The 27,667-nt window shown below is 43.8% G+C and overlaps 1 protein-coding gene across 16 annotated transcripts in view; it reads left to right on the top strand.

Annotated features, from left to right (window-relative positions):
• KTN1 (kinectin 1) overlaps positions 1–27,667 on the top strand; it is a 467,921-nt gene that overhangs the window by 290,438 nt on the left and 149,816 nt on the right. For all 16 annotated transcript variants that reach the window (XM_086937462.1, XM_086937458.1, XM_086937457.1 and 13 more), the window contains exons 22-26: positions 8,716–8,806; positions 12,888–12,950; positions 17,139–17,170; positions 24,811–24,901; positions 24,984–25,061. In XM_086937462.1, coding sequence (XP_086793588.1) covers positions 8,716–8,806; positions 12,888–12,950; positions 17,139–17,170; positions 24,811–24,901; positions 24,984–25,061 — 355 coding nt within the window. The remainder of the gene's footprint in view (positions 1–8,715; positions 8,807–12,887; positions 12,951–17,138; positions 17,171–24,810; positions 24,902–24,983; positions 25,062–27,667) is intronic.

Raw genomic sequence — 27,667 nt, 5'->3', positions numbered from 1 at the left:
TCTGCACAGTTAGAAGGTGGGCAGACACAGGTTTAAAGCATTGATTAGACCAACCAGGAACACACCAGTGCTTGAATGGCAGGTGTGGTATTAGAAAGAAAATACAACATTTTTTCTCAGGATTCAAGTTGATGAAAGGAAGAGGATGTCACTTTATCAATTTGTTGCACAAATAACAGGGTATAATTTATAGTGTTTCTTAACAGCATGGGCTGGAGAGTGGCATGTGCCAAGCTCAGCAGGCCACCAGTTATTAGCCCAAAGCGAGAGGGATACCAAGAACAAGCACATCAGTCTTGTCTGAGCTCAGCTTAAAGCAAAGCAGTTAGGAAATATCCAGTCAGCCACTGCTGTCAACCAGGAAACAAATTTGCCTGCACCAAATTTCCATTATTATCACTTCTCAACACAATCTGGGCATCATCTACATAGCTCAAACATGATACCTGATGGTTCCTAATATGCTCTGCAAGAGGGGCCACATACAGATTAAAAAGAGTTGGACTCTCCGATTGGTGCAATTAAAGATCCTACACCGTACCACACTAGAACTACGCTGCACAAGATGGAGAGAGCACAGCATCCATTTTGCCTCCGAGGGTGTAGGGAGGAGGGTTCCTTTTTTCACACAATATGGGACTGCCCAGCACTTGCAGAATATTGGCGGGCAGTTCTTCGAACAATGTCCCAGGCACTGAATGTATCACTTCTGCCAGAACCGCGCAGGAGCCTCCTAAACGTGTGGGAACCGAACAATTTGTCACGTTCTGGGCAGGCTTGGGCCACGCTAGGGCGTGAGCACGCCGAGCTCAGCGCCCTCCTGAAGAAACCAACAGCGGACCCCACCGACCTCAAGAACTACCGCCCCATCTCGCTCCTCCCTTTTCCTGCCAAAGTCATCGAGAAGACCGTCAACAGACAGCTTGCCGCCTTCCTCGAGACGAACGGATCCCTCGACCCCTCGCAGTCCGGTTTCCGAGCCAACCACAGCACGAAGACCGCCCTCATCAACAACCGCCTGACCTTCTACGCGCCCACCCGCCAGCTACGATCGTCCAGCCTCGCCCTCGCCGACGTACCACGCATCCGCAAAGCCACCGCCGGGGGAAGATCCTTCTCATACCTGGCAGCCAAGACATGGAACTCCCTCCCGATCCACCTCCGGCTAACCCAGGATCATCTCTCCTTCAGGAAGCTCCTCAAGACTTGGCTCTTCGAGCAGTAACGGACCCCTCCCCCCCAGCGCCTTGAGACCCTCCCGGGTGAGTAGCGCGCTATACAAATGCCCATGATGGATTGATTGATTAGGACTCATAGTAGCGAAACGTAATATAGCACAGAAATGGGGGGGCGGTAGAGCTACCTTTGCTGGATACTTGGTGCAGAGACATGGACCTCTATATGCTGACGGAGAGGACAGTCTACATAAATCGTAAGTGCCCCCGGAAATGGACCAAAATATGGGCAGCATGGAATACATACCGGGGAGATATGTGATTGAATACCAGACTCTGATGGGGACAGTTCGAAAGATGAACCCGGGGTGGAGTAGAGCAACAGTTTTGAGCAGCTTGCCCGGGGTTATGCTCGTTGATATCCTATTGCATGAGGGGTCGAAAGTTGATAAAGGTCAATGGTCATGTATCCTAATTGTACCATATACTTGTGAGCATACTGTGATTTGTGCCGATGTTTTGAATGAAAATAATAAAAACGGTTAATAAAAAAAAAAAAAGAGTTGGACTCTGAAATGACCCTGAGGAACACCACATTCTAAAGTGGTGGTGGATAATATTGGCTCCTTCTGTTATTGAAGGAACTTAACCAATGCAGAGCAGTCCCTCCAATTCCAATATCCGCCAGCCTTTTTAACAGCAAAAGGAGGCAAACCCTGTCAAAAGCAATTGAGAAATTAAATAAAACTAGAGCTATCTTTCCGCCCTGATCAAGTATAATTTGCCTATGTATATATTCTCGAGTGCATGTGCTTCTGACCTCGCCTGCCATTGCAGTCCTTTTGTGGTCTAGGCCTGGGATCTTGCTGACAGCGGCCAGACCTCAAGTGACCACAAGCTACCCAAACCTCAGCTCTTCGCCTGCTGCTGCTGCCTTAAAATCGATTTAACTTGTCCTCAGTGGTGAATGATCAACCAGTATGGGGTTGCTTCATCGTCTACCTCTTGTGCTAAAGGAGCATCCCGTCCCAACAATGGATACTCCAGATCTTGCAGAATGGATACCACCTGCTCTTTCTATCCTAGCCCCTGGACCTGTCACCCGACCACCATCCGGCAGACCACTTTCCATACTCCGTGGAGAAGTTAAAGGTCTCTTTGCCAAGGGAGCAATACAGAGGGTGCCAGCATCAGAAGCAGTGATTGTTACTCCTGTTATTTTTCGGTGCTGAGGAAGTACCGAAGCCTCTTCCCTGTGCTAGACCTTAGCTATCTTAATTTCTTTCTCTGGAAGGCAGGTTCAGAATGCTCATCCTGACCAAACTTGTGTGCCCTAGATCCAGGAGATTGGATTGTAACACTGGACTTGCAGGACACATATTTTCATATCTTAATCTCGCAGTCTCACAAGCGTTACCTGCGGTTTCAGGTAGGCCAAGAGTGCTTTCAGATCATCGTGCTTTCCTTTGGCTTTGCCAGTGCACAAAGGTGATGGTGGTGGTCACAGCCTATTCAAGGACGTTGGCAATATCGGTCTTCCTCGATCTCGACAACTGGCTGTTGAATGCGAGCAAACCTCAAACAGTTGTAAACCACCTACAGACAAAGGCCAATCCATTGACAGCAAGGGGCTTTCCATCAACATGGCGAAGTCACACAACTTCTTCACAAACTGTCCCCATCATCTATACCATCCTATCATGGTGCTTTTCCGAGCCATCCCTCTGCCTCAACGTGCCCAGGACATGCGGACTATGATCCAAATGTTTGAACCTGCAGCCTTGGTCTCAGTGAGTTTGGCTTGTGGACCACGAGAGGTGGCACATGTAGGTGATGCAGTGGGATCTAAAATTTCAGTGGGCTCAACACCAGGCCATTCGGTCAAATTCCATCCAGGTGTCTGAGGTGTTGTGTGGTGTGCCACTCGTGGGCATTTGCCCGGCTGCTTTGTCTGCATCCATACACACGTTCACAAGACCTTGTTTGGTTAACCAGGCCTGACAGGATGGGCAGTTCGCCTTTCTATTATGAAGGGTTTCCTGGTCTGAGCATTCCACAGATCTACCCCCTGAGAGTTACGGCTTTGGTGTCTATTCACAAGGTGAGGAATATGCATTTAGAACTCTCTATCAGAAGAACAAATTACTTTTCTTCAGTAGCACCTTTTCTGATAGATATTCAATCTAACTGTAGATTCCTCACCAACTAATCCTCTTCCCCATTTCATGGAATGAACTCCTATTGCCCACTAATAAGACTCCATCCTAAAGTCTGAACACTGCCATGAACTGATTTCCAGATTTCAATGACTCTGTCCGTCGGTGTGGATGGGTATCAGAATGAAATTGACATCATCGAACAAAGGTGGTGCATACATAGTGGCCCTGGTGTCTAGTCCGAAGCGGGACAGACCTGACGTGGAGCTGCACAAAGCCATTTGTCGATATGGGCAGCAAATTACACGAAGGTTTCCAGATCCAACCTGGTGCCTAGGGGAGTTTACAAGGTGAGGAATCTGTAGTTGGATAGACTCTACTAGAAAAGGCGTTATGAAGCGAAGTAACTTGTTCCTCACTTGCATCACAATCATACCAGTCATCTCTTTCACCGCTTACATCACTCAATCCATTCATATCACTCATCATTCATACTGTTCAAACCATTCATATCACTAGCATCACTCACTTTGGTCAGGCCGTTGATCACTCTCCTCACTCATACCAGTCACATCACTCCTGTCACTCATACCACTCACATCATTCACACTGATAACATCACTACTAGCATTCATCACTCACATACCTCATACTATTCCTATCCTTAGCACCACTTGTATCACTTTTACCCTGCATACAATTCGCACAACTCACATCACTCACATCATACACTTGCATCACTCCTCCGCGTCATACCATTCATATCACTTGAATCTCCCTTACCAGTCCTCTCTTGCACCTCTTACATCATTCATACCATTCATATCCGGCACATCACTCATAACATTCATATCACTCGCCCAGCTCGCTTACCTCATGCCATTCAGATCACTCACATCACTCAGGCCAGTTGCATAATTCGCTTCACTCATGGCACTCTTATCATTTAGACTGCTTGCATCCCTCATACCATTCATCACTTGCATGCCCTCATATCATTCATATCACTTATACCACTCGCAGCACTCCTACTATTCACGAGTCACACAACTCATCATTGGTACCATTCATATTGCACCACTCAAATCACTCATACAGCCCATATCGCTCCCACTGCTTGTGTTCCTCAAAACATTCATATCGCTCACACCAGTTGCATCCCTCCTAATTCACCACTCACATAACTCATATCAATAAGAGTACTTTCAGCAGGTCAGCAGTCACCACCCAAATCTGTCTTACTTTGATCGGCAGTGATAGAGTACACTAGCCTTTGTAGCAGCCCTTATGCATGGTTGCAGGTGTCCTGCAGAAGATATGATCGGGCCACTGGAATTATGCAGCAGGAAAGGACTGAATTATGCAGCAGGGTTGACTAAATCATGCAGCAAGAATAGGCAAATTATGTGTCGTAATTGCCGAAAGTATTCTCAATTTTTGTCGCATTAACACTATCTGGGCAAATGTTTCACCTCATAGATACCCGTTTGACAACCACATACAGGAATAAGCAACAGAAAGGAGACCAGTCAATCCATGCAAAGGCCTCCAACTGTACAGCAACACATGTTGCTGCAGTTTTAGTAACGTTTGTTCCATTTGAGCTTGAAACTATTTGTTTTATTAAAATCTGCAGGTGCAATCTTTTGTCTCTCTCATGCTTTGGCTAATATGGTTTGATGATTTAGCAGCCATTTCTTGAAAAAAAAAAAAAAGTCAGATATCCGTGCCTCCTTTCCCTCTAATCAAGTGGGAAGGAAGGTATTTTGCCTCTCCTATTCCTCTTACATGTTCCCTGGGGACTTTTTCTCTATTGCGAATCCAATGTTTGTATCTCTATTGGACACTGCAAAGTCTGGCTAACCGTTAGACCCTCTGCCACTTGCTATCTTGAGCAAACGTTGTCCACTGCTTTTTTCCATTTGATCAATCTTCTCAGTTCTTCATGAATTGAGGGCTCTGCTCCTAAGTCTTGAAAACATGTGATGGTGGTACCATTATTAAAGAACATTAACCTGGCCATCTTTAATTGAACTACCTATTGGTCTATTTAATTACTGCTATTGTTTAAGGTTCTTGAAAAGCATGTAAATCTACAGCTATCAGCCTATCAGGATACTAATGGCCTCATGCACTCTTCGCAATCTGGATTTAGGGCTGATTATAGCACAGAAACAGCCTTGGCTTAGATCGCAGTTTGACAGGGGTGGCACTGCTGCTCTCATCCAGTTAGATCTGAGTGCAGCTTTTGATACTGTCTCTCAGCAGGTGCCTCTTCAAAGACTGGGGAATTTGGGGATTCAAGGCATGGCTTTGCCCTGGGTATGCTCTTTTGTGCAAGACCCTTCCATACAAGTCTTCATTAAACCACACAATTCCATCTCGTATGGTACCTTTTGGGGGGTTGAAGGGGGGGCGGGGAGGGGGCTCTGCTTTGAGTCCCACTTTGTTAACTGGCAGACATAGTTGTGCGGTCTCACACTGTTTTCCTATCTGGATGATACACAAATTAATGCATCCTTATTCCTTAATGAAGATTGAAGCTCAGGTTCTCTTAATTCCTGCCTTTCTAGTGTGATGACTTGGATGAACAAAAACTCTTTAAAGCGAAGTGGTAAGAAGTCCTATTGATTGGCAATCAGCCTCAACTTTGGGGCCCTCACTGTTGGCCTATTGATCTGGGACCTACTCCTACCCCTACTCGGGTGGTTAAGAACCTAACCTTGACTTGATGACAAACTTACTATGGACCAGCAAATCACCAAGGTAGCTTCCTGTTTTGGTATCCTTGGGTGGTTAAGGAAAATCTTTTGGCCCTTTCCTGTTTCATCCCAAAGGATGGTTACACAAGCCCTGATCATTTTAAAACTTGATTATGGTAACTTTCTTAGTCTGGGTGCGACGAAAACGGTAATTGATAATTACAAGGCACTAAGAATGCAGCGGCTGAGCTTTTATAACATCTAACTGAACGCTCCTCAGTCTCTCACCTTCTTAGGTACTTGCATTGGCTACCAATTGGCAAGCTTGTTCAGTTCAAGGCACTGTACTATATGTATAAAGCCTAGTCTGATTCTGGACCGTTTTGTTAGGTGTTGCCATATCACCCCAAACAGTCTCATCGATCTAGTTATCAGATTTATGCAGTTGTTCCTTGCTCCCTTTCTTACTTAGGCCAAAACTTGGGAATTCCCTTGCCTGCCTCACTTAAGCTCTGTATTTCTTTTCATCAGCTTAAAAAACATCTAACGGGCATCCTTATGGAAGAGGAAGCCTCACACACAGAAATGTGTCATGCTTCATCATCAGTAACCTCCCCCCGCCTTGCAAGGACAGTGCCTTCAGGGTGGACTCAACCTCCTGTCACAGCACTTACACAGGAATTCTGTGACCGTCCAAGTGGGACTTTTGGATGTTTGTCTCAAGGTAGGAATACTGGATTGTGTATTCCACCTGCAGCTGCCGTACTTGTTGTGGTAATTTGGTCTTCCCAGGAGGGTGTGCGGCATCTTACCACCTCCTCCTCTCTCATATGTGTTATGAGTATGTTAATACACAGGACTTGATCACAGGTGTATGAGGAGTTTGTGTGTGTATCTGTTGCTTGTGTACCTCTTCTTTCTGAATCATGTAGGTTATTAATGGCTTCGACCACAGGACTGGCAAGTCTATAAGAGAAGCTTCACATACAGGCTCTTAAAAAAGAGCCTATATGATATACCATTCAGTGGTGTCCCAACCCGATGTTGCTTACCCCCTTAGCTATTTCCAGCAAAATATTCTCCTTAATAAATACTAAATAAAAAAAAACACCAGACACCCTCTGACACACGTCAGTTCTATAATCTTTATTCCAGCAGCCACTCACAAGCTCTGACCTAATTCAGTTGCACCCCACAAATGCAATCTAGTACCTCTGGTTGTCTGTTTGACACCCTGCTCGTGTTCTAAATACTTCCATCCTCCAAAACAGCCTAACTCCTGGCCACACTTTGCTGCTCCTGGGCTCAAGCTTGCTGCTCTCCACTTGGTCACCTGTCAGAAAAGTTCTAATTCGCTCTGCATCTCCCCACTTCACTGGAGAATTCGATGTACTTGATAAAAAATAAAAAAACTGATGAGCCATCTACCCTCCTCCATGACTCTAATGTTCAGGAGTTTGAATAGCTTTGCCAAGATCTTTTTGATATTACTTTAAGTAAATTCCTTTTTCCTTTTTCCTTTTTTTGGGCTACTTGATTACGGTTGAGCCAGGAGGGCAGCAGCAGCCGCCTTGACATGCTTCTTTCAATAAAATTCCATTCTTCTGCATTGTCTCTTCAAAGATTGACGTGCTTGCATGGATGAGAGATGTGTTAGTAGTTTTGATGCGGAAAGCAAGTGTTGCATTTCTTTTGTTTTCTCCATAGTACCACTGAGTAGGTCTTCCATCCTCCACTCAGGGCACAGATGAGTGTTTTTTAAATAATTGTAAGACCTTTGGGAGGGCGATTCACAAAGGGACTCTGCAGTTATGGCAGAGACCCCGCAGTCATGGCAGTTGCACTCACTTGTGGCAGGACCTTCGCAATGAGAAACTGCAATGCGGACATCCTCGACGACTGAGACCCTGTCACGACGGTGGGGCCTCCGCCACGAGTGCGAAGCCTCTTTGTGAATCTGGCGTCACTGGCAATTCACTGGTTCTTGAAGTTCCAAATAACAATATATGATTTGCCACTACCTGACACTATAGGGAATTCCGGGGGAGTTGTTGCTCGTTGCTGCTGGTGAATCCGTGCTTGCATGGCAACACCCACGCAGTTGCACCCTGCACACTCTAGTGTTTCCAGGCAGAGGCCCCTGCTTGCATGTTATTCCTGGGGGTCAGTGGGGATCTAATCAAGTGAGCGCCTAGTATTACATAATTGGGCAGTAGCTCATTAACACAGCCTACCATCAAGCACTTTATTCATTATGGAAAACTGAGGGTATAAGATTTTTGTTCTGTTTTGCGCAATCGTTTTGTCACGTTAAGTCCCTAGGTATTTTGATTCCAGCACATAATAGTTTAGAAATGTACCATTACAAACCGCATTATTGAACTATGCTGCAATCCCCCTCTTTAGTATAAATGACCTCTATTTTTTTGCTTCTATCTTGCGTACAGCAGTCTGGTAGTTTTGTTTTACTTTAAGGTTACAGTTTTGAAAACCTTGCAGCAATATCACAGCTTCTCATCCTTCGGAGGTTGCTAAAATGAAGGCGATTGTCTTGGTAAATTGTCTCACCTTTAATCAGCGTCTAGAAAACAAAATGTGTGCTGTGCACTATATAGATGAATTAATTATTATTATTCTGTCAATCTATTCTGTTTCAAATTAACACTAGTCTCTTTATCGAAGAATCCATGAGAAGGATGGAAGGATTCAAAAGACAGAAGAGCTCCTGCAAGCGGAAGCCCTTAAGACCGCCAACAAAGAGGAAGCTGTTCAGGTATTTTGTCTTTGGTTGCACCGGCAAAAACATGAATGGGTGTTTCTAATTATGTTGCGTTGTATTCTGTTAAATTATTTGTATAGTGATTACTGCCCTTCGTGGGGCGTTTAAGCACTTGTCCAAGTGCATGTATGCGTTTGGAAGAGTTTTGCCTTTGCGCTAATGTAAGAGGTGTTTCCATGTTGTTCCACACTACTGATTGCGATTATCTTTTTATGAGACTCATCACTTTGTGGTGTGATAGGTAAGGAAGTATGAAAGATAGTCGTGCGTTTTTGAAATAGGTGATATGCTGGCATCTCTGGTTTATCATTTATGTTCCAAGTCTAATTTCATATGCTTGGTGTGGCAAGAGGTCATCCACTCTGATCTTATGGATTTGCAAAAGGCAACAGGTGTAGTTAAATAGCGAGTGGGGGGAGAGATCTGTCTGTGTGTACTGTGTTGCAGTCCTCCTTTATATGATTGCCATTATGAGTTGTCAATTGAAGAGATTTGTCAAGTTGACTGCTTTTTTGGAGTGGTGTGGCTCACTGGTTAGAAGCGGCAGACCCGGAAGCAGAGCACGGCCCGGGACCAGGGTTCAATTCCCGACGCGGCAGGGACGTGGACCTGGGCCAACGAACTCGATAATTCTCGCCTCGGTGCCTACTCTAACCAGGGATCATACTCGGCAACTCTGGGCATTAAGCTTGCCTCCTCTCTACAACGGCCCCCCACAGACGCCGGGGATGCCTGGTTTCACCTTGCAGATACCCAGAAGGGACCATCTCACAGGGAAAGCCAGGACGGGTTCCCCAGCGGTCTTCAGCGCCAGGACACCCCGAGATGGGGTAACAGTGCGCTTTACAAGTATCATCATTACATTTTTTTTCATTCTAGGATGCCAATGCTCAGAGTACGGGATTGTTTGGGACCGGCAGGGTGTTAGAGTCCCCAGAAACCAGCAGTTCATGTCACATCTCTTTAGTCCTTACAGGCCTGCCTGATTAGCATTGGGTGATTAGTTAGGCTGTGTATGTGCCATTTAGTTGCTAGCAAGGATTCTCCAGTTTCTTCATGCATGATATGCCTGTCCTGTTGAGGATGAGTGATCAAGTATTGAATAGGTATACATGATGATATGGTGACCTGGATTATATCAAATTGATACTGGGAGGACTGTCAGTCATCCATCTTGTGGTTAGTGGTTAGAAGGTAGGGTTAGACATATTGCCCTAAACTCTGAACCAGGATATTTTTGGGCCCAGAGGCACAGACCCTCAGCCATCTGTTCCCGGCCCCTCACTCACCTGCAAGCATCAAAGGAGGAGAAGAATCTTTCCCCATCTGAAGAAGAAAGAATCCCTTAGAACCTCCCTGGGCAAAAAAAACCTTCTAACATTAACCACCTGCTCTAAGAAGGTGTTATATGTTGGTTTGAGCACATTAATTCTCCTGGAAGGTGGTACACATGTGGAAATAAACCCAGTATTACTGGGTCTGCTTGTTATTACTCATTCTGAGGGATATAACTTTTAATCCCAGTCATATCAACGGGAGCTACCGTCTGGTATCATTAATTCCAGCTTTGGGAAATAATGAGGAATTCATAATTGGATCCTGTGAAGTAGAGTGCGGTGGTTAGTCATTAGGCAGCTTGCGGGTCTTGAGGTGCAGAATGACAGTGAGTACTTCTAGTGCTTAGAGGCATAATTGCCATATTCCATTTGTATTTAAATGTCTTTCAGTTTATGGTGATTAGAGCTCTCTAATTTGAATTGAATGTCTGTCCTTTTGGTATATTGTGCTGGTCCAAACTGTTCCATATCTCTTGACTATGCTTATATTGGTAGAAGGATTAATATTCTGGGTTCGATCCCAGGGTCAGCGGTTGATTTAATTATCTGGCAAAAAATAATATTTTCACATTTGTTTTGAACTTTATGCTCCAAAATGCTTTTAGTGTTGGCAAGTAATGAATTACAGAGCTTTCCAGATTGTACAGAGAAAAACAGAGCCTCCTATTGAATTTCTTTTGGAAGCAGGTGAGACGGTCTACACCAGTGTCTATCCATTTCTGCCCCTTCCTTCCCTTTTAACCCTGAGCTAGTGCTGATATGCATGTGGTTTGTCTAGTTGTGTAATGGTTCAAATGAGACGAAAGTGCACCCAGAGTCCTCAAAACTGGGTAAGATCAATTTAAGTGGTTCATTCTTTTGATCACTTTTCGTTTATTTATTTTCGTTGTGTGGCTCAGTTACACAGTTATGCCTAGATATGGGTTTGAAAGCTCACTGTTCCACAGGAACGCTGCTGCATACCACGAATGACCTATAAAGTAAGACATAGATAGGTTTCCATGTGTTCTCATTCAGAGGACATGGTCTTCTAGCTCAGATTGGTCTGGTCTTTTTAAGGTAGGGTCAAGGCTGATTTCCAAATGGGTGCTTTGTGTCTTTAATGGCACATTCAACTGAATCACTGCCTTTAGCAGTGAGTAAAATGAATGCAAGGCTTTTCATTCATCACTGTAGCACTTTGCTTATTGTTCTTGACAATTTGGGTCTACTTCAGAAAACCAAGAAAACATGCCGAATGCACTCATTTGGTTAATGAAACTGAATGACTGAAACATAGTTCCGAGCATACATGGCGTGATCTAGCAACACCATCTACTTTGCGGTCATTCAAACTGATAGAATAGATTTTGACATTTTCATACATGAAAAACGACATACATACACATTTACATGAATTCTTCAAATTCTTTCATGATTCAATCATTATTTTTCAATGGAATACAAGGATATCTTTGAAAATGGACGATTGTTACAGTCAGACTGCAATGATATGCATACAGAGGTTATTATTGCAAATTCCTGCCTTCAAAGTTGTTTCTGTAATGACATACCTTCTTGTTTAACCGTGGCTCCAATAAAAATGGCAGACACCAAAAGATTGCAGTGCAACATTGAAAACTTGATTTTCGAAACAAAGAAATTGTATACCTCATTCACCCCACCCTCCACAAAGCCAGAGGTTTCAGTCAGCAAGTGATAATAGTCACAGACTCTTCAATCTCCATAACATTTGAAATTAATGAATGCTGCAAACAGTATTAATGAAGCCACACCCAAAAACGACACAGCTCACAATAGTGTCAATAGTATTGTCCACATGAGCTAGCAGAATCACCCTGGTTCAGCAACTCTTATTTGTACTCTGGTGTTTTTTTACGTTTCATAGTACAGTTGGATTCAACTGTTTGATACTTGAATATGCCTGGAAGGGTATGTCTCTACCGCATCGGTATTTATGGGATACGATATGGCGCTGTCTGAATCATGGGTGTCTTTTGGTTGTGTGTTTGTAGCTTTTGTCATTGACTGTCTGGTACTGAGAAGGTGATCTTTCTACCTCGTCATCATCTCTGTAGATCGGTCTTTTATCTCCTTTCTTCTTTTTGATTTTGAAATAAGCAGTTACGAAACCAAATTCCTTTGCTCTTTGCAGAAGAGCTGCTATTGTGGCTTCTACATTTTTATTTTTCAGCATTAATTGTGTTTTGATTTGATGATGGCCTTGGCCCTCTTCGTAGGTTGCTGAGCTTTGGAATCTTTATCCTTAGCCTTCCTCTAAACTTGATACTCTCAAGTCTGAGCCAGATGGTTTAGGCTTCTTCTGCATAGAGTATCTTTCTGTTTCAGTACATGTGTTGAGTGCGTTTTCTTTTCAGTTTTCTATAGTTTCAACCACAAAGGCTTTGTTTCAGACTTGGAATCGTGCTCTTTCATTCTGATTTAGGAGTTAAATTTGTTTCCCCTTTTTCAACATCGAAAGTACACCCGTCAGTACCACCTCAGGAGTCTCCTTGTATGATTAAGTCATGTCCTGGATTGCAGTTCCCATCCCACTTGAAGATACCTGAAATGGTATCGAGATATACTTGAGATGCCGAAAAAGCATTTCTTCCCTTTGTGCCTTCTCCATACCCTCTAAAGTGTCTGAGCCCTCTTCAGAGCTTAGTGAGCACAGCGTTGTCGCATGAATGTTTTTCCTTGTCTAATTGTGTGCATTTTTTTAATTTATCTTAAAGGCCTTAATGCAAGAAATTGAGGATCTGAGGAAACGAAATATCCACCTTGAAAATGTTGAACAGGTACAATAACATCTTTGAATTTCAGATGTATAGCAGGCCACAGTATGTGTGCTAACCTTTCTAACATCTTCCATTAAAAGCAACTCCTGCATTTCTCTTTGCTTTTGTTGCTTTGTGTTATAGCATGCAGGCACAAATCTAGTTGATAGCATGAATAGCACGCCACCAGCTAGGAGGCACCATATGCCCCACCAGACGTGTCTGAGGTAGAAATGAGAATGGGGCATAAATGCAGAGAAATTTCCACTTACATATAGCTGCACAAATCGTCTCTCTATATTTCTCTACTCTAGCTCTGTAACCTTCTTCTTCTCCTTCTGTCTTTCCTCGCTCTCATGCATACAGACTCTCTCTTTTACACCAGCTGTTGGAATACGCTGTACCTCAAAACTAACATATGTCATGTAATCACCCATCCCTTCCCTCTCTGGGAATATGAAAGAGCTCTTGGGAGCCACCAGAGGTAGATGGAAAGTTAAGAACTACCTATCACTGGTCTTTTCAAATGCTTCAGCTACTAAAATTGACCGTACATTAAGTTTGTAAGCCTGTATGTCCCTTTCCGTGGAGGATTTTCATCATGTATGCTAATTGTTGAAACACAATTGTCCATTTCCATTTATTTAACTTTATTTCGGCCACTAGGGCCATAAAAAACAAATAATAAAACAGATGATATACACTTATAATTAAAAATTGGGGCGACAAACAAACATCTTCTTGTACAATGATTGTCCCACAAATGAGAGGGAAAAAACACACAATGCATAAGAGTACGTCAGGGATGTAAAAATTATACATAGTGCTATCATATGCTAGTTTAAAAACAGAATAAAAGCAGCAATCCTGTGAAGGAGTGCAGTCTAAAATTTTTACAAAGATAAAAATATAGGACTACGATAAAAAGCCCAGAGTGTGGGTAAAGAATTGCTCATCCTACTCAAATTCCTGCATTCTGATCTTCGCCATGGAATAACCTTTAAATAAGCCCGCCGGATGTGCCACATACAGTTTAAAAATTGTGATACAGCAAAGACAATTGGTGAGTGCCATACTTTAGAACTCTGTGAGCCTCTATGCAGCGCACGAAGCCCAAATTCTTGCATAGTTGGATTAACCAGCGCTTGCGCGGCTGCCGATAGGCAGGACGTGTAGTTCAAACTCTTACTTGTATTTACATGCAGGACATTCACCTGTTTGTTCTCTCACCCATTTGCTAGTGTGCACTGATAGTGGGAGAGTCCCTAGTCTAAATTGCACATACAATTTCCTGGCCAATGGGAGTTGGATAAGGTCCAAAACATTTTCCTTGCTGTATACATCTTTTACTAGCCGAAATTGTGTCAAACCCCTGCACCCCAAAATACTGCTACTAGCCTATAACTCGACCTTCAAAATTGCAGTAGCCATGACGCTTCACCTCAGTCCTAATGTAATCTGTCCATAGCCCTCCTTAATGAAAAAAGTACCTCTTTTGACGTGAAAGTGCATAGGGCTGTGGAGGTATTTGACTTGCAGTTGCCCATGGTGGGCCATTAAGGAAACTTGTTGGCTGAAATTCTGCAGCTTGGGCCATTGACATCTGAGCCCTTAATGCTATTTAATAACGTTCTGACTGAGACCCTGATGATTGCAGGGTCCAGCTGCTTGGCACCGCAGACCAGCTCATTCCTCAACAAGGACAAGTTCAAAATGTTGCTGTTGGCCCAGGTCCTGTTAGCCTTCGATTCTGAAAACTGGATGGTATCTTTTGGATTTTGCAGTGCATAAACTTTTATGTTGCTAATTCTGCATTCTCTCCCCCGCTCACCCAGGGACGTTCATGAAGATGTCAGCCTTTCTTTGCAATTCAGAGAAGTACATATTCCTGTACCTCGTCGAGTAATTGCTGAAAGCTGGGTTGTCTCAGTTAATTTTGGGACCCCTGCAGGTGACAATTTAGTTTTCTTGTGAGTTTACAATCACAAATCAAAACCATATCTTCAACCTGAACCTTTATAGGGACCATGGTGTCTTTAAATGCCTGTCTGCCGCCGTAATGAGTCTGTAACATGCAGCCTGTAATACCCATGTTTTGTGCATGAGCTCTTTTTGTGGCACGGAGTGTTCTGAGTCTTCTTGGTCCCCTTTCCTGGTGCATGCTGCTGGTACCTGATGCCCATTGCCCGGTGAGCGCTCTGTAGTGAAATCTTTCCCTTCAATGGGCACAACACTGAGGGTGCCTTTCAGACAACATCCGCAGATGTGAACAGGCTGCCCTGGTCTTTAAGATGGTGTATACCAAACTGAGGAAGGTCAAGCTATTTCGTTTGTCTCATCCACACATCACAGCAGTGACAAACACTTCATCTCTGTACTGTTGGGTTCACCTGGGCAAAGTGAAGATTAGAGGACTCTATTGCCTCTATATCGGCCTTCTGAAGCTGGTCACAGTCCATCTGGCACCCCAAGCCTTATATTTTTTACCTTCCATCAAAGGCAGTTTTTTTGTCCAGGTGTTAGCAGACAACACGACCACCATGTGGTACTCCACCAGGCAGAGCAGCTGTGTGGTAATGCACCCAGTTTCTGGTGGCTGTCAGGCTCTAGAGATGGCTAAATCCTCTTGGCATCTCCCTAACAGTCAACTACTTAGCTTGTTCCCTGAATATCAGTCCAGGCAAATTCAGCAGGGGTCACCTTGCTAATCACAAGTGGCACCTGCTTCCAGAAGTGACAGTGGCCATATTTGCTCAGTAGGGCGTGCCTGTAGTAGATCTGTTCTCTACAGCCAAGAACTTAAAATGTCCAGCTTTTTCACCTTGGAGTTACTTCTCAAGTTTCATTAGAAGACTTCTGACTTTGATTGGACATTGCCCCCTTTACTTATTCCCACCTGTGCCACTGTTTCCACAGTTCCAGAATAAGATTATGGGGATCGAGCACAGTCCATCCTGATAGCCCCCAGACGGAACTTGAAGAGTCTGGTGCTCAGACTAGCTGAATCTGACTTTTTTGATGTGTTTATCCTTTGAATCTATGAACAATTGCACCCTGAGACTTCGGAATCTCAAGATGCTGCTTCTTATTGCTATCATCTCTGTGCGTTTCACTAACAAGTTGTAGGCATTTGCAAAGAGATTAATATCTGTATTGAAAAATCTTAATCGGTCCTGTGGCAGTTTCCACCTGCATAAAAAATAGATTATGGTTGTGCTGTGAGGTTTTTGAATTTTTTGAATGAATAATAAGATTACCCATGTCAAATAACATATAGCTGATTCATTTTAATGTGGATTTCACACTCTTCTGCTGCAACTGTAACTCATGCCTTACCTGCACACTTGAGGATTGCGCAAATGAGACCTAGGGCTCCTGGAGTTTAAAATGATCCATGCTGATGAGCTCGCAGAGTGGCTCTGTTGCAAGTACCTCAAAACAGGGATGATATTGGGAAAAGGCAGCTTTCACATGCCAACATCTCCACATTGCACAAGACCTATACTAAAGGTCCTTTCTTTATGAAGGCACCCATGGTTCATTCTTTAGGATTTATACTTCTAAGAACCTTGTCAGCACTCTGAGGCCAGATGCAAGTGTTCATTACCTTGACCCAGTAATCCTCAATTTTCGCTACTTACTCTTCACTTGATGCCAGCATCTATGTGTCATTTGACTGATCCTCTAGAATCAAGTTGCTAATCCTCAGCGTCTAGAAATGTAATCAACTGTTAAAAATCGAGAAAGCCGTGGCAAAGGTATGCAGCCCTCAGCACAACTCTTTTATGCTCGCTTCTACATGCAAATGGAGGCAGGATGAGGGGGTATTGGGGCCATGTCACCCTTTCATATCTGTAATGAATGAGGTTTGATGTTTTCCGGCTTGGTTAATAACTGGTGATCTTCAACACTGCCCCTACCTACGATGCTGGCATCCTCAGTGCAGAGGAAAGTGGGGGTAAGAAATCTGGCTCTAGAGTGCACATAATCTGGCTGTAACGAAAGAGGTTCCAGAAGTGGGACCATTGGTCTTAGGCTGCCTTCCTCACTCATGTCGAGTTTCCATCCTTTTGAATTCCAATTTCCATTTTGTGCCAACAGAATCAAAGATATGTGTATTACTTGGCAAGATAATTTACCTTCACCCATTCACTGGATAAAATGCAGTTAATATTATGAATCTGATTTTCCTTTGTGCTTTTTTATTAGGCAGCTGGTATGTCTCAAGTTCAAGAGAATCAGTAAGTATGAACTGCCTGACAACAGATATGCTTTGGTTACATTTTAGTTTTTTTGAAAGTCCTGCTTTTATATGTGAACTGGTGTCTGTGATAAATGAAATTCTTTATTTAAACAGCATGACCTGCAGAAAAACCTGTGCACTAGAGGTAGAATGTTAGCTGCGCTAGAGTGTGTTTAAATATCCAGCCATTAACTACCTCTTTAACTCCTACCTTTACCTTAAACATTTCCTTACTCAGACTCCACATGTGTTGTGTTGCTTTTGTATGTAGCAGGTGACACTTGATCTTCACTGTTCTGGCTAACTACTACTCAAATGTTCATATGAAGAAACTCAAAAGTGGGAAACACAATAGGGTCAATGCCCGAGCTACCGTTACCCAGAGGCAAATATCTCTCCTTCTGCAATCTAAAGCATACAGTTAAAACAGTGTGTTTGTGCTGACCTATTGTATTGCAGATGTTATTAGAAATCTCTAACTGGAGAATACTCTGGATGTTTGTCCTAGCACCTTGGTTAATTACAAGTAGTGTGTGTGCTTTAACAGATACCCTGAGTGTATATGTTAAAGCGCACACACCACAAATTTGAACTACACCAGATTCTGCACCTTTGAATATCCCCCAGGCTCCACACTGACTCTGGAGAGGTTTCTTACCAGGGCTCCCGTGCTCTTGTAAGTGGTGTTGTGCTGCTCCCTGCTGGCTCTGAGCCACCACGAAAATGATGGTACTGAGGCGCATATAACCAAAACCCCTATGTGCTGTTGTCAGTTCTTTTCCTTCTGTCCCATCCTGTGCGTATCCAGAGCTCCGTTCCTGTCTGTTTTGATGTATGCCATTGAGCATGCCCCCTCCAGAAATGACCGGCTTTAAGCTGTGCCAAGACTGCAGTAAACAGATGTAGGTCATGGTCCACAAGAGGTTTTATTTGGTGCCTGGGCTCCGTTCATGCCTCCAATGCATGTGACTCATGTGTCCTAGGCTATTCAAAACCGGGAGATGAGGCTGTACATCCCCAAACATAAGAAGTCACGGACACCACACAGATCCCTTTCCGGTCCCAATCCTCTGCCCGGCCATGAGGCTGTACCTGCGACTACTACACATGCCACTCAAAATCTTTGGGTACGTTGAATCAAAGTTTAAACACAAGCACAAGAAAGTGAAGTGAGACTCAACCCCATCCTGTTCACTTTGGTTCCACTGGGCTGTCGTCGGACTGCAGCAAATCAAGGCCTTCAAGGAGGTCATGCTGCAAATCTTTGGTGTACTTCTAGCTTCCTATGGCATGCCTTTGGGCCCCACGGAGTCACAGGTGTATCCATTGTGGTTAGCACTGGTGTTTCTACCCTTTTAGAGCTATTACCAGGCCCTTAGAAGCTTCCACAGTGGCCACACAGACGCTGTTATTCGCTTCAGCAGCACTGATCGATGATCTGGTGACCATGCACATGTCAGACCCGAGCCAATATCGGCCTGAGCTCGTCCGATGTCGCACTACAAAATAACTAAAGCACAACCATTTGTCATACTGCCTTATTTCCAACCTAATACCTTTACTGCTATGCAGCGATGAGAAAAGGCTACACTCTCTTATTGACTCTGACTCTGATATCGTAGCAGAACAGGGTGCACCCCAGAATACCGATGATTACAGGGGGAGTGGTGGATTCCTTTCCCCTCATTACGCTGATGAGGTCTTTTACCTTGACTTAGAAAATGCCAGTGGACACCTTCCCAGATAAAGCTGCACTGGCCCATGGAGCAACCAACAGTGCCTAATTTGCGGTGGTGCCTTATTTGGGGTGGTGCTTCGGTGACGGCAGCTGAGGTATGAGAATCGCCATTGCTCTCCATTCAGACTAATACAGATGTTCTAATGGAGATTCTCTAACCACAGTCGGTGACCTCTGAGCCTTTTGGATGCCTTTTTGGTACATGGTTGAAACCATATCTTGTCCGCTCAATAATAGAGAAGTAGCCTGGTGGCAAGGCATGTTCCTGGTGAGTCAGATTTCCTTATCAAGCACCCGACCTTGTTGTGTAGGCTTAAACTACTAATGGTAATTCTAACTCATTTCTGTTGAATCCCCTCGAGAGAGAATCCAAACGGATTCATGACTTTGGTAAACAGGTGTTTTCTTTTTCCAGCTGGGCTCTGCGGTCAATAAACACAGTCTGTCTGTTAAGCTGTTACACACATGCTTTATTTTATTGGGCATGATCATCGAGATCTTGCTTGAAGTCCCATAAGATTTTACAGCCTCCCAGGCTTAGACAATCAATGATGGGTAGTACACAGTGAAATCCATCATCCACGCACACCTGGACACCATTAACTGGATTGGCAGAGCAGTTGGTGCTAGTGCCATGCTTTGATGACACATCTGGATTAGGTCAACCAAGGTTTCTGGCAATCTGCAAGCTTCCTTGATGAACATACCTTTTGATGAATCTAGACTTTTTGGAGGGAAGGCGGACTCTGCGCTGGAAATATTTATAGACAGAAGTGCCTTAACACATTCCGTGGAGCTATTGAATACTGCAAAACCATTCTCCCATCAGTTCTTCATATTTAGGGGCTATTCCAGGAGGGGTTGGCCTATATTTAATGACCGACATCCCTGCCAGTGATGCAGCAGACCGTTCAACCCTTTCGAGCCACAGACCTGGCATTGGCAGTTGTGACACAGGACAGCAAGGGCACCGGTCTTTTAGCTCATCTCCCGCCACAACAGCCACCTAAGTAGATCCTCATTGATTCCCATGCAACTGCTGGGAAGCAGGATTAATTAATCAGTATTCAATCTACTTCTTTGTTCTGAAAAAGGTGTGGCGCCTCCGGCCTAACCTGGACCTTTGACGTCTAAATGTCCTCCGGCGAAGGTCACATTCAAAATGCTCATCTTATCTCAGTTTCTGTCTGTTCTGTATTCTGGAGCTTGATGATGTCCCTGGATTTGCTAGAGGCTTATTTTCCTATAGCCTTCCTGCAACCTCACAGACTTCACCACTAGTTCAAGGTGGGCCAGAAACGCTTTGCTGTGCTCTCCTTCGGATTAACTCTGCCCAGCGGGTGTTCACAAAGATGATGGAGTAATTGTTGCCCATCTTCGGTGGTTGAAAGTTCCTGTATTTCTGTACCTCAAGGACTGGCTACTGAGGGCTGGATCAACGCAGTCAGTTTTAGACAACCTCCAGATGACAGCATTGGGTTTCATCATAAATGAGATGAAGTCCCACCTGATTCCCACACAGAGACTTCCTTTCATTGGGGCAATCCTGGGCATAGTGATGATCATGGCCTTTCCTCCGCCGCTGTAAATCTGGAACCTTCGGGCTATAATCTCAGTGTTTACTGTTGTGTCCTGGATCTTGGTGAGAATGGCTTTGAGGCTTCTTGATCTCCTACCCTCATCCATCCTTCTTGTCAGCAACACCATGTGGCACATGCAAGTCCTGCAATGGAACTTGAAATCCCAGTGAGCCTAGCATCAAGGGTGCCTCTCTGACTCCATTGAAGCCTTGAGGGAGATGACCCAATATCTGCAGTTATGGTTGACTGATTCAAGCTTGTCTTGCTTAAACCGATCAGAGCTGTGATGGATGAGTAGTTGCTCTGTTTGGTTGGTAGAGGGATCATCTAGGGGAGTTGGAAAAGAGAGATCACTGATCTCCAGCAGAGATTCAGCTCCACTCAACCTACTGGAGCTTCAGACCATTCATTTGACTCTGAAGGATTTCCTGCCATCCATCAAGGGGAGGATGGTGCAGTTTATCCTATTCTATCAGAAGACCCTGCACCACACTGACCAACTTCCACAGGTGTATGACGAGCATCACCGACTGGATGAGAGACAACTGCCTAAAACTGAACATAGAGAAGACAGAAGTGCTGATCTTCGGGAACAACACCTCCCCATGGAATGATGCCTGGCACCCTTCCGAACTAGGACCCTCACTCACCCAGACCGACCACACCCGCAACCTTAGCATCACCCTGGACAGCAAGCTCACCATGAAAAGACAGATCAACACAGCTTAGTCCGCTTGCTTCCTCAACATTCACCTGCTCTGCAAGAGCTTCACGTCTCTCCTCATCGACACCAGACAGACTGTTACACATGCCCTTGTCACCAGCCAACTGGACTTTAAGTCAGAATCACATCACACCTCCTCAAGAGACTGCAAACTATACAGAACTTTGCAGCCAAAGTCATCCTAAGCCTCCCGAAAAGGACTCTCGTCACCCCCTCCTCAAGAAGCTCTACTGGCTCCCCATTAAGAAGAGATGCCAGTTCAAGATGTTGATCCACACCTTCAAGGCCCTCCACAACCAGGGACCTGCTGAACTTCCACCCTCCCTCCAGACACCTATGCTATGCCGCGCCCACCCACCCCTCATCCGCTGGAGCAACAGTGAAGGATGCTCCTAATCTTACCTCACTGCGAAGTCCTGGAATAAACTCCCACTTCACCTACGGACCTCATCCTCTCTGCTGGAACTAAGAAACTGACTCAAGACTTGGCTGTTCACCTGAGCCCCCCCTACGCAGCAGTATTCTTATTTTTTTATTTTATTTATTTGAGTTTTATATAGCGCTGCCTAGACTCGGAGGTATCCGAGCGCTTTACATAAGGTTCCACAAAATTACATCAGTTACAAGTTACATCATTTACTAGAAAAATATTTCAAGAGCGTAGAAGACAAAATAAATGGAGCTTAGAAGGGTAAGGGGGTGGGGTAAAGGGGTAGGAGGGAGATCGGATGGAGAGACGAAGGAGAGTCTGCCCAAAGTCCGGCTGGGTAGGTGACGGCCGAGGGGGAAGTCCACAGCCCATCTCCACTTTAGCTATCCGGTAGCTCCACCGGGTATCAGCCAAACAGCTAGGTCTCAACAGGAAAACGATTAAAGAGCAAAGAGGAGGGATAAATGGATCGTGAAGGAGAAAGTGGGTGGAGTAAAGTGGTAGGAGGGAGAATAAGACGGAGAGATGAAGTAAGGTCTGCCTAAAGTCTGGCTGGGTAGGTGACGGCCGAAGGGGTAGTCCACGGCCCATCTCCTCTTTAGTTATCAAGTAGCTCCACCGGGCATTGGCCAAAAAGCTAGGTCTCCACGGTCAGGGGTAGGTTCACATATTCAATATCCTGATGGGTAGGCCGGATGGGGGATGTGTTCGTTGTCTGGTCGATGTCTGTTTTTTTCTCCGAGTAGGAGCACGACGTGGTAGGGATCACTGTGGCAGCTATCTTGGGGTTAGGCAAGGGATTCTGACCTTCGGGTTAAAATCAGCCGGTTCCCATTTTAGTCTTTCACGCGGGGGCGTTATAGCTGCCACGGGGAGAGACGGCCGCCATAATAGGATCAGCAGAGAACTCATCCCATCTGCTGGAACTAAGAAAAGGACTCAAGACTTGGCTGTTCACCTGAGCCTGCCCCGCCCCCCCTCTACAGCAGTATTCTTAGTGATTAGCCGCACAATACCAATCCAGATAGATAGATAGGGGCGGTATGCCATCTACATACATCATTAGTGTGCTTTCCATTCCGTATCTTAACCCCAATTATAGCGAGTGCCCCCTAACAGTGGAGACAGGACAGAGAACCCTTCTACCTTGTTCCCCCTCCGAATCTTTAATTGTGGAAAGGAACACCCGTTAATTCTGACTGAGCCTCGTCTACCTGCTTAGAATCCATTCCCAAAAATTTTCGCCCAAAGCCAACGTTTTTGAGAGTTGTGCCTATGGACTGATCGCTTATGCGGTTTATGGCCTTTTCTGCATCAAGTGACACTGCAAGTCATTCTTTCGAATGCTCTTGACATTGTTTTTGTGCAGTATTTTTAGTCTTCAGTTTTTCTGAGACAAAGGCAGATGATCTGGGTCAACTAATCCCTGCAGGACCACCCACATCCAAGTTGCAAAAATGCCTAGAATTATCTTTGCATCCAAAATCGACAGTATTATCTACCTGTAAGAGCTGCAGAATGAGTGGTTCTTGCCCAACTTGGGGATAACCTCAATCATAGCTCCGAACACCTAAGTTGTCATTGACCAAGTCTTCAAAAAAATAATTAATTAATCATGTCAGAATAGGAGCAAGACTGTGACAGATGTTTTTTTCTTAAATACCAGCATTCATCTATTAATTATTCCTAGTTAAACACCTTTCTGTTTTTCATAGTGCTCCACATTCTATCTTGATAGTGTGGCCCGTGAACAGAACTTCTTGGAAGAGGCACTGAATACTTATTACTATTGATCATCGCTCTAAAATCTTCATCGCAGCGTACCAAAAAAGAGCATTCTATTTTTTTAGGTGGGGGTGACCCACTGCGTTTTATTTTTTAAAATGCACCATCCACTCTACACAAGCAAAGAACTGCCCAAGTAAAAACCACCATACCATAGAAAGGGAGATGGGTAGAGACTGGAACTAAATTTAATAGGATATTGAGTTAAAAAAATGAACACTGTGTAATTTGGGCACTCCCATGCTCATTATTCTTCACCCCAGTCTTTCTATAGGAGGAAACGGGCATCCGTAAAAAATGGACTGAACCTGCTAAAAAAAAAAATGCCAGAGTACATTAAACATTGCACAGCTGTGGATTTGATCATGAAGAGGCCAAAACATAAGTAGGATGCAAAGTGAAGGACTGTTATGTTAAAGACTGATGTAAGCGAATCCCCCACACTTAATCTGTATTGAGTCCCAATGTCAGTGGGGATTCCTCTTGTGTGTCCAGTAATGAAACACCCTACCAGTTCTACCCTTGAGGTGGGCAGGATACTCATGCAAAGAACGTAAATTACAAGGTGGATGCAAGAATGGTGTATGTAAGTCTACTCCTGTGCTTCTCAGTATACCATTGAAATAGCTACTCTTCTCCACCAGATCGAAGATGTCTTCAGACCGTTCCATCTTGAGCCATGAGGAGGATAATGATGATCAGTCTTACTTCCAGAATGATTATTCTCAAAATACACCTCCACAGCTAGTATACGGATACGCTCCTTTTTAGGAATAGAAGGCACACAATAGAATGAGATGAGACTGATGATGTTTTCTGTATAAAGAAGAAACAAATGTGTGGTAATGTTATATTCTGGTATGTGCAGTAAGCCAGCAGGGGGAAAACTGCAGAAAGAGATGGCTACACAGCAACACCCACATTTGCCGTAACACTCTGGCAGATGTATTAGATACCAGAAAAGAAACATATCAAAGGAACATCACCCAAAGATTCAGAAGAAGCGTCTCACAATGTTGGCAGGAAGAGTGTGCGAAATAGTGCAGACACAAATAAACGTCTTCAGGAATAAGGCCACCCTGTTGTTGCATACAAGCTCTTTCGGCTGTGTATCAACTCCGCCTGTCAGTTGTTTTGTGCCATACTGAGCACCAGATTTCCACTTATTTTAGCGTGGTCATATTCGTTATTTGGGTGACAGCCAGAAACAGTGTATTACAGGACTTGTTCTTGTTTGGGTTTGACTATGCCACATATTTGGTGCTGTGTTAATTGATTTCCATTATTTCTTTGCAGGTAAATTCTGTTTGTGAGGAGAGCTAACTCTGTTAACTCAATGTATTTTTATTTTTATCATTTGAGTGTGCTTTTATTTTTTCAGAATTAAAATACATGAGGAGAAGATCCGGACAATAGAGGCAAAATTAGGAGAAAAGGATAAGGACATCAGCCTTAAAGAAAACCAGATACAGGTGAGCCTCTTATTGTATGGTCAGGGTACGGAAATACCAAGCTTTATTCAATTACATTTTAATTCTTTATTTTGTCTGAAAGGGTCTACGGATAGAAAATGAAAATTTGAAAATCCATATTTCAGAAATACAACAACAACATCAACAATTGCTTCACCAGGTAAGGAATAGCATACCTGTTGCCTTTTTGATTGGCTTGTTAGCAAAGCGTTTTCTCATTTAGTCTGTCTTCTAATTTCAATTGAATCGTTCTTTCGTTTGTTATAAAGCAGGTATTAATTGATCAGTTCAAATCTCATCTGATTGCTAGGAGTGTGTATACAGCAGTTTCTTGCCTATTCTTCTCCCTGTTATTCAAATTCTGTACCTTAGTTATTATGGAGATAGAGGTAATGAGATGAATTAAGAAGAATGGATGAACTTTTTGAATCTTAAGGAAGCTAGTGCAAATAGTTTCAAGGAATATACAGATAAGGCATACTTAGATATCAAAGCCTGTCGAGATTTTCAAGAGAACTACATTTGACTTATTCCAAAATAATCTAGGATATCATGCACCATTCCACTTCATGAATTTATCAAGCCTCTGATCCATCCTAACACAAGAAAAGAAATGTAGAATACTCGATCCTGCTCTTGTTTAGGTGTATGTCTAGACAAACCTCTCTTGGGGTAACAGCAGCAAGAAAAGCAATACTGAACATGGGAAAGACCACATTTATCCCGGTAGACAAAGATGACCAAAAATGTCATTCTGCTGAAAAAAAGGTTTTCTGATTGGCAAATCCATTGGTTGTTTTAAGTAGGCCTGCTAGAAAAATCTGGAACAGGATTAGGGGATTCTCTAATGGTTCAGAGACAAACTAAATGAAGTCTTGAGTGCGGTGGAGGTTGTGGAGTCTACTATTCATCAGCTGACTTCAATCCTCAGAAAGCAAAACACACACAAGTGATGGACGGAATACAGACCAAATCAAAGCATTCACTTCCAGTCAAGCGATCTGGGTTAGATCCATTGTTCTTTTGCTCACTATGCCACCCGAGTTTAGACCCAGCCATATGCAAATTAGTCTTGACTTAAGTTCCTCATGGGAACAGTCCAGCCTGAACTGCCAAGCTAGGTCCTCCCTCAACCAGAAACAAGCATCCTATGACCGGTTTCGGTGTTTCACCCCTCATCAGCCAGGCTAGCTTGAATCCAGTGGCATGGAGAGCACTGATCAAGACTGATTTGCATATGGCTGGGTCTAAACTGGAATGGTGTGGCGTGTAAAAACACTATGGATGTAACCCTGATCTGTGACTGGAGGTGAATATTTGATTAATACAGCATTCGGTTCATCATCTGTTCTTTTTGCAGTCCTCAGAAGTCATAGGTAGTTAATGTACAGTGTCTGTAGGATTAGAAAGAGAACTTTTGTTAATGCCGGAGAAGCAACCAAAATAATATCATGGGGGTCCTGAATCTGAGAAGAAAGCTCTACCCACTTATGCGCTCAATAATAGAACCATGAAAATGAAAAGGCATTCCTGTATGTACTGAAACTACCCTTAGGGTATTTCTTACATCTGATACAATCGGCGAGATCCAAAGCTTTGCGGATTTGCCTTCTTAGGCAGGGGAGGTTGTGAGAGTTACTCAGTATGGACTTCCAACTACTCTGGCATTGTTCAAGCTGTGCAGAGTTGAAAATAATGCTGGAAACCATAGATTTCTTCTCTCAAGTGCAGAATAGGAGACTTGAGTAGATGTTTATTGTGTGGATAGAATATGTTGAGTCAGTTTGCTTTTATTGCTACTGATATGTTGTATTGGCAGTGCACACATTTTCTTTAGCAGCTAATGTGTACTTTACTACTTCTTTGCCCAATTAGGTTTATCTTTCATTTTCAGTCATTCATCAAATTTTCAGAGATGATACTTTGGGTTGGGTTGGTTGTAATCTAGTACTATGTTGTCTGACATTTGCAATTACAGACTTGGGTTTAAACCCTTACTTCGACACTTCACGAACTGTGGTTTGATTATGGGCTGTACTCATTGTCTTGTGTGCAATATAAACCACCAGAACATTGCAAATCGGCGTCCTTTTTAACAAGGGGCTTGAATGATGCAATATCGGGGCAATTTTAGACAGATGCAAATGTACATGTTTAGTTTATAGAAGTGATATCTTAGATTTGTGATCCTTTCCATTGTGTATGGAATACACAAGGTGGTGGGAACTGTAAGGCATGTATGACAGGGTTTCGCAGTCTCAAACTGAGAATCAGGCTGTTTGCGACCTCTACAGAGCGTTTTGCCATGTATTAACCCTATTTTGCAAGTCCGTAATCTATTACCGACTCGCAAAACAGGGTTTGCGAATTGGTATCAAGAATTGGCTTGTCAAGGGCGTCCCTTCCTAATGGCAAGTCGCAGGGGGGTGAAGAATGTCTTCCTATGCGACTGCGGTCGCAAAACATTCGCAGTTTACCACCTACTTCCAAGTAGGTGGCCAGCCAGTTCAAGTGGATGGTAAGCCAGTTGCAAACGGCAAGATGTCCGCATGGGACCCCTTCCCCTTTGTGAATGGCAGCAAAAACGTTTTTTAGTATCATGCATGTTTTTCAAGGACCACTGTTTACTCTTAAAAAATGAAACTGAAACATTTTTTAAACAGATCTCATTTTCCTTTAAGGAAAACGGGGTGCATTTGAAAAAAAAATAGTTGCTTTATTGAAAAGCAAACACAGACATGGTGGTCTGCTGCCTCCAGCAGGCCA

The sequence above is a fragment of the Lissotriton vulgaris genome, chromosome 9 (genome assembly GCF_964263255.1).
Source record: "Lissotriton vulgaris chromosome 9, aLisVul1.2, whole genome shotgun sequence".
NCBI classification, from domain to species: Eukaryota; Metazoa; Chordata; class Amphibia; order Caudata; family Salamandridae; genus Lissotriton; species Lissotriton vulgaris.
The sequence above is the reverse complement of the archived record's forward strand: the minus strand, read 5'-3'. Positions and strand labels throughout refer to the sequence as shown.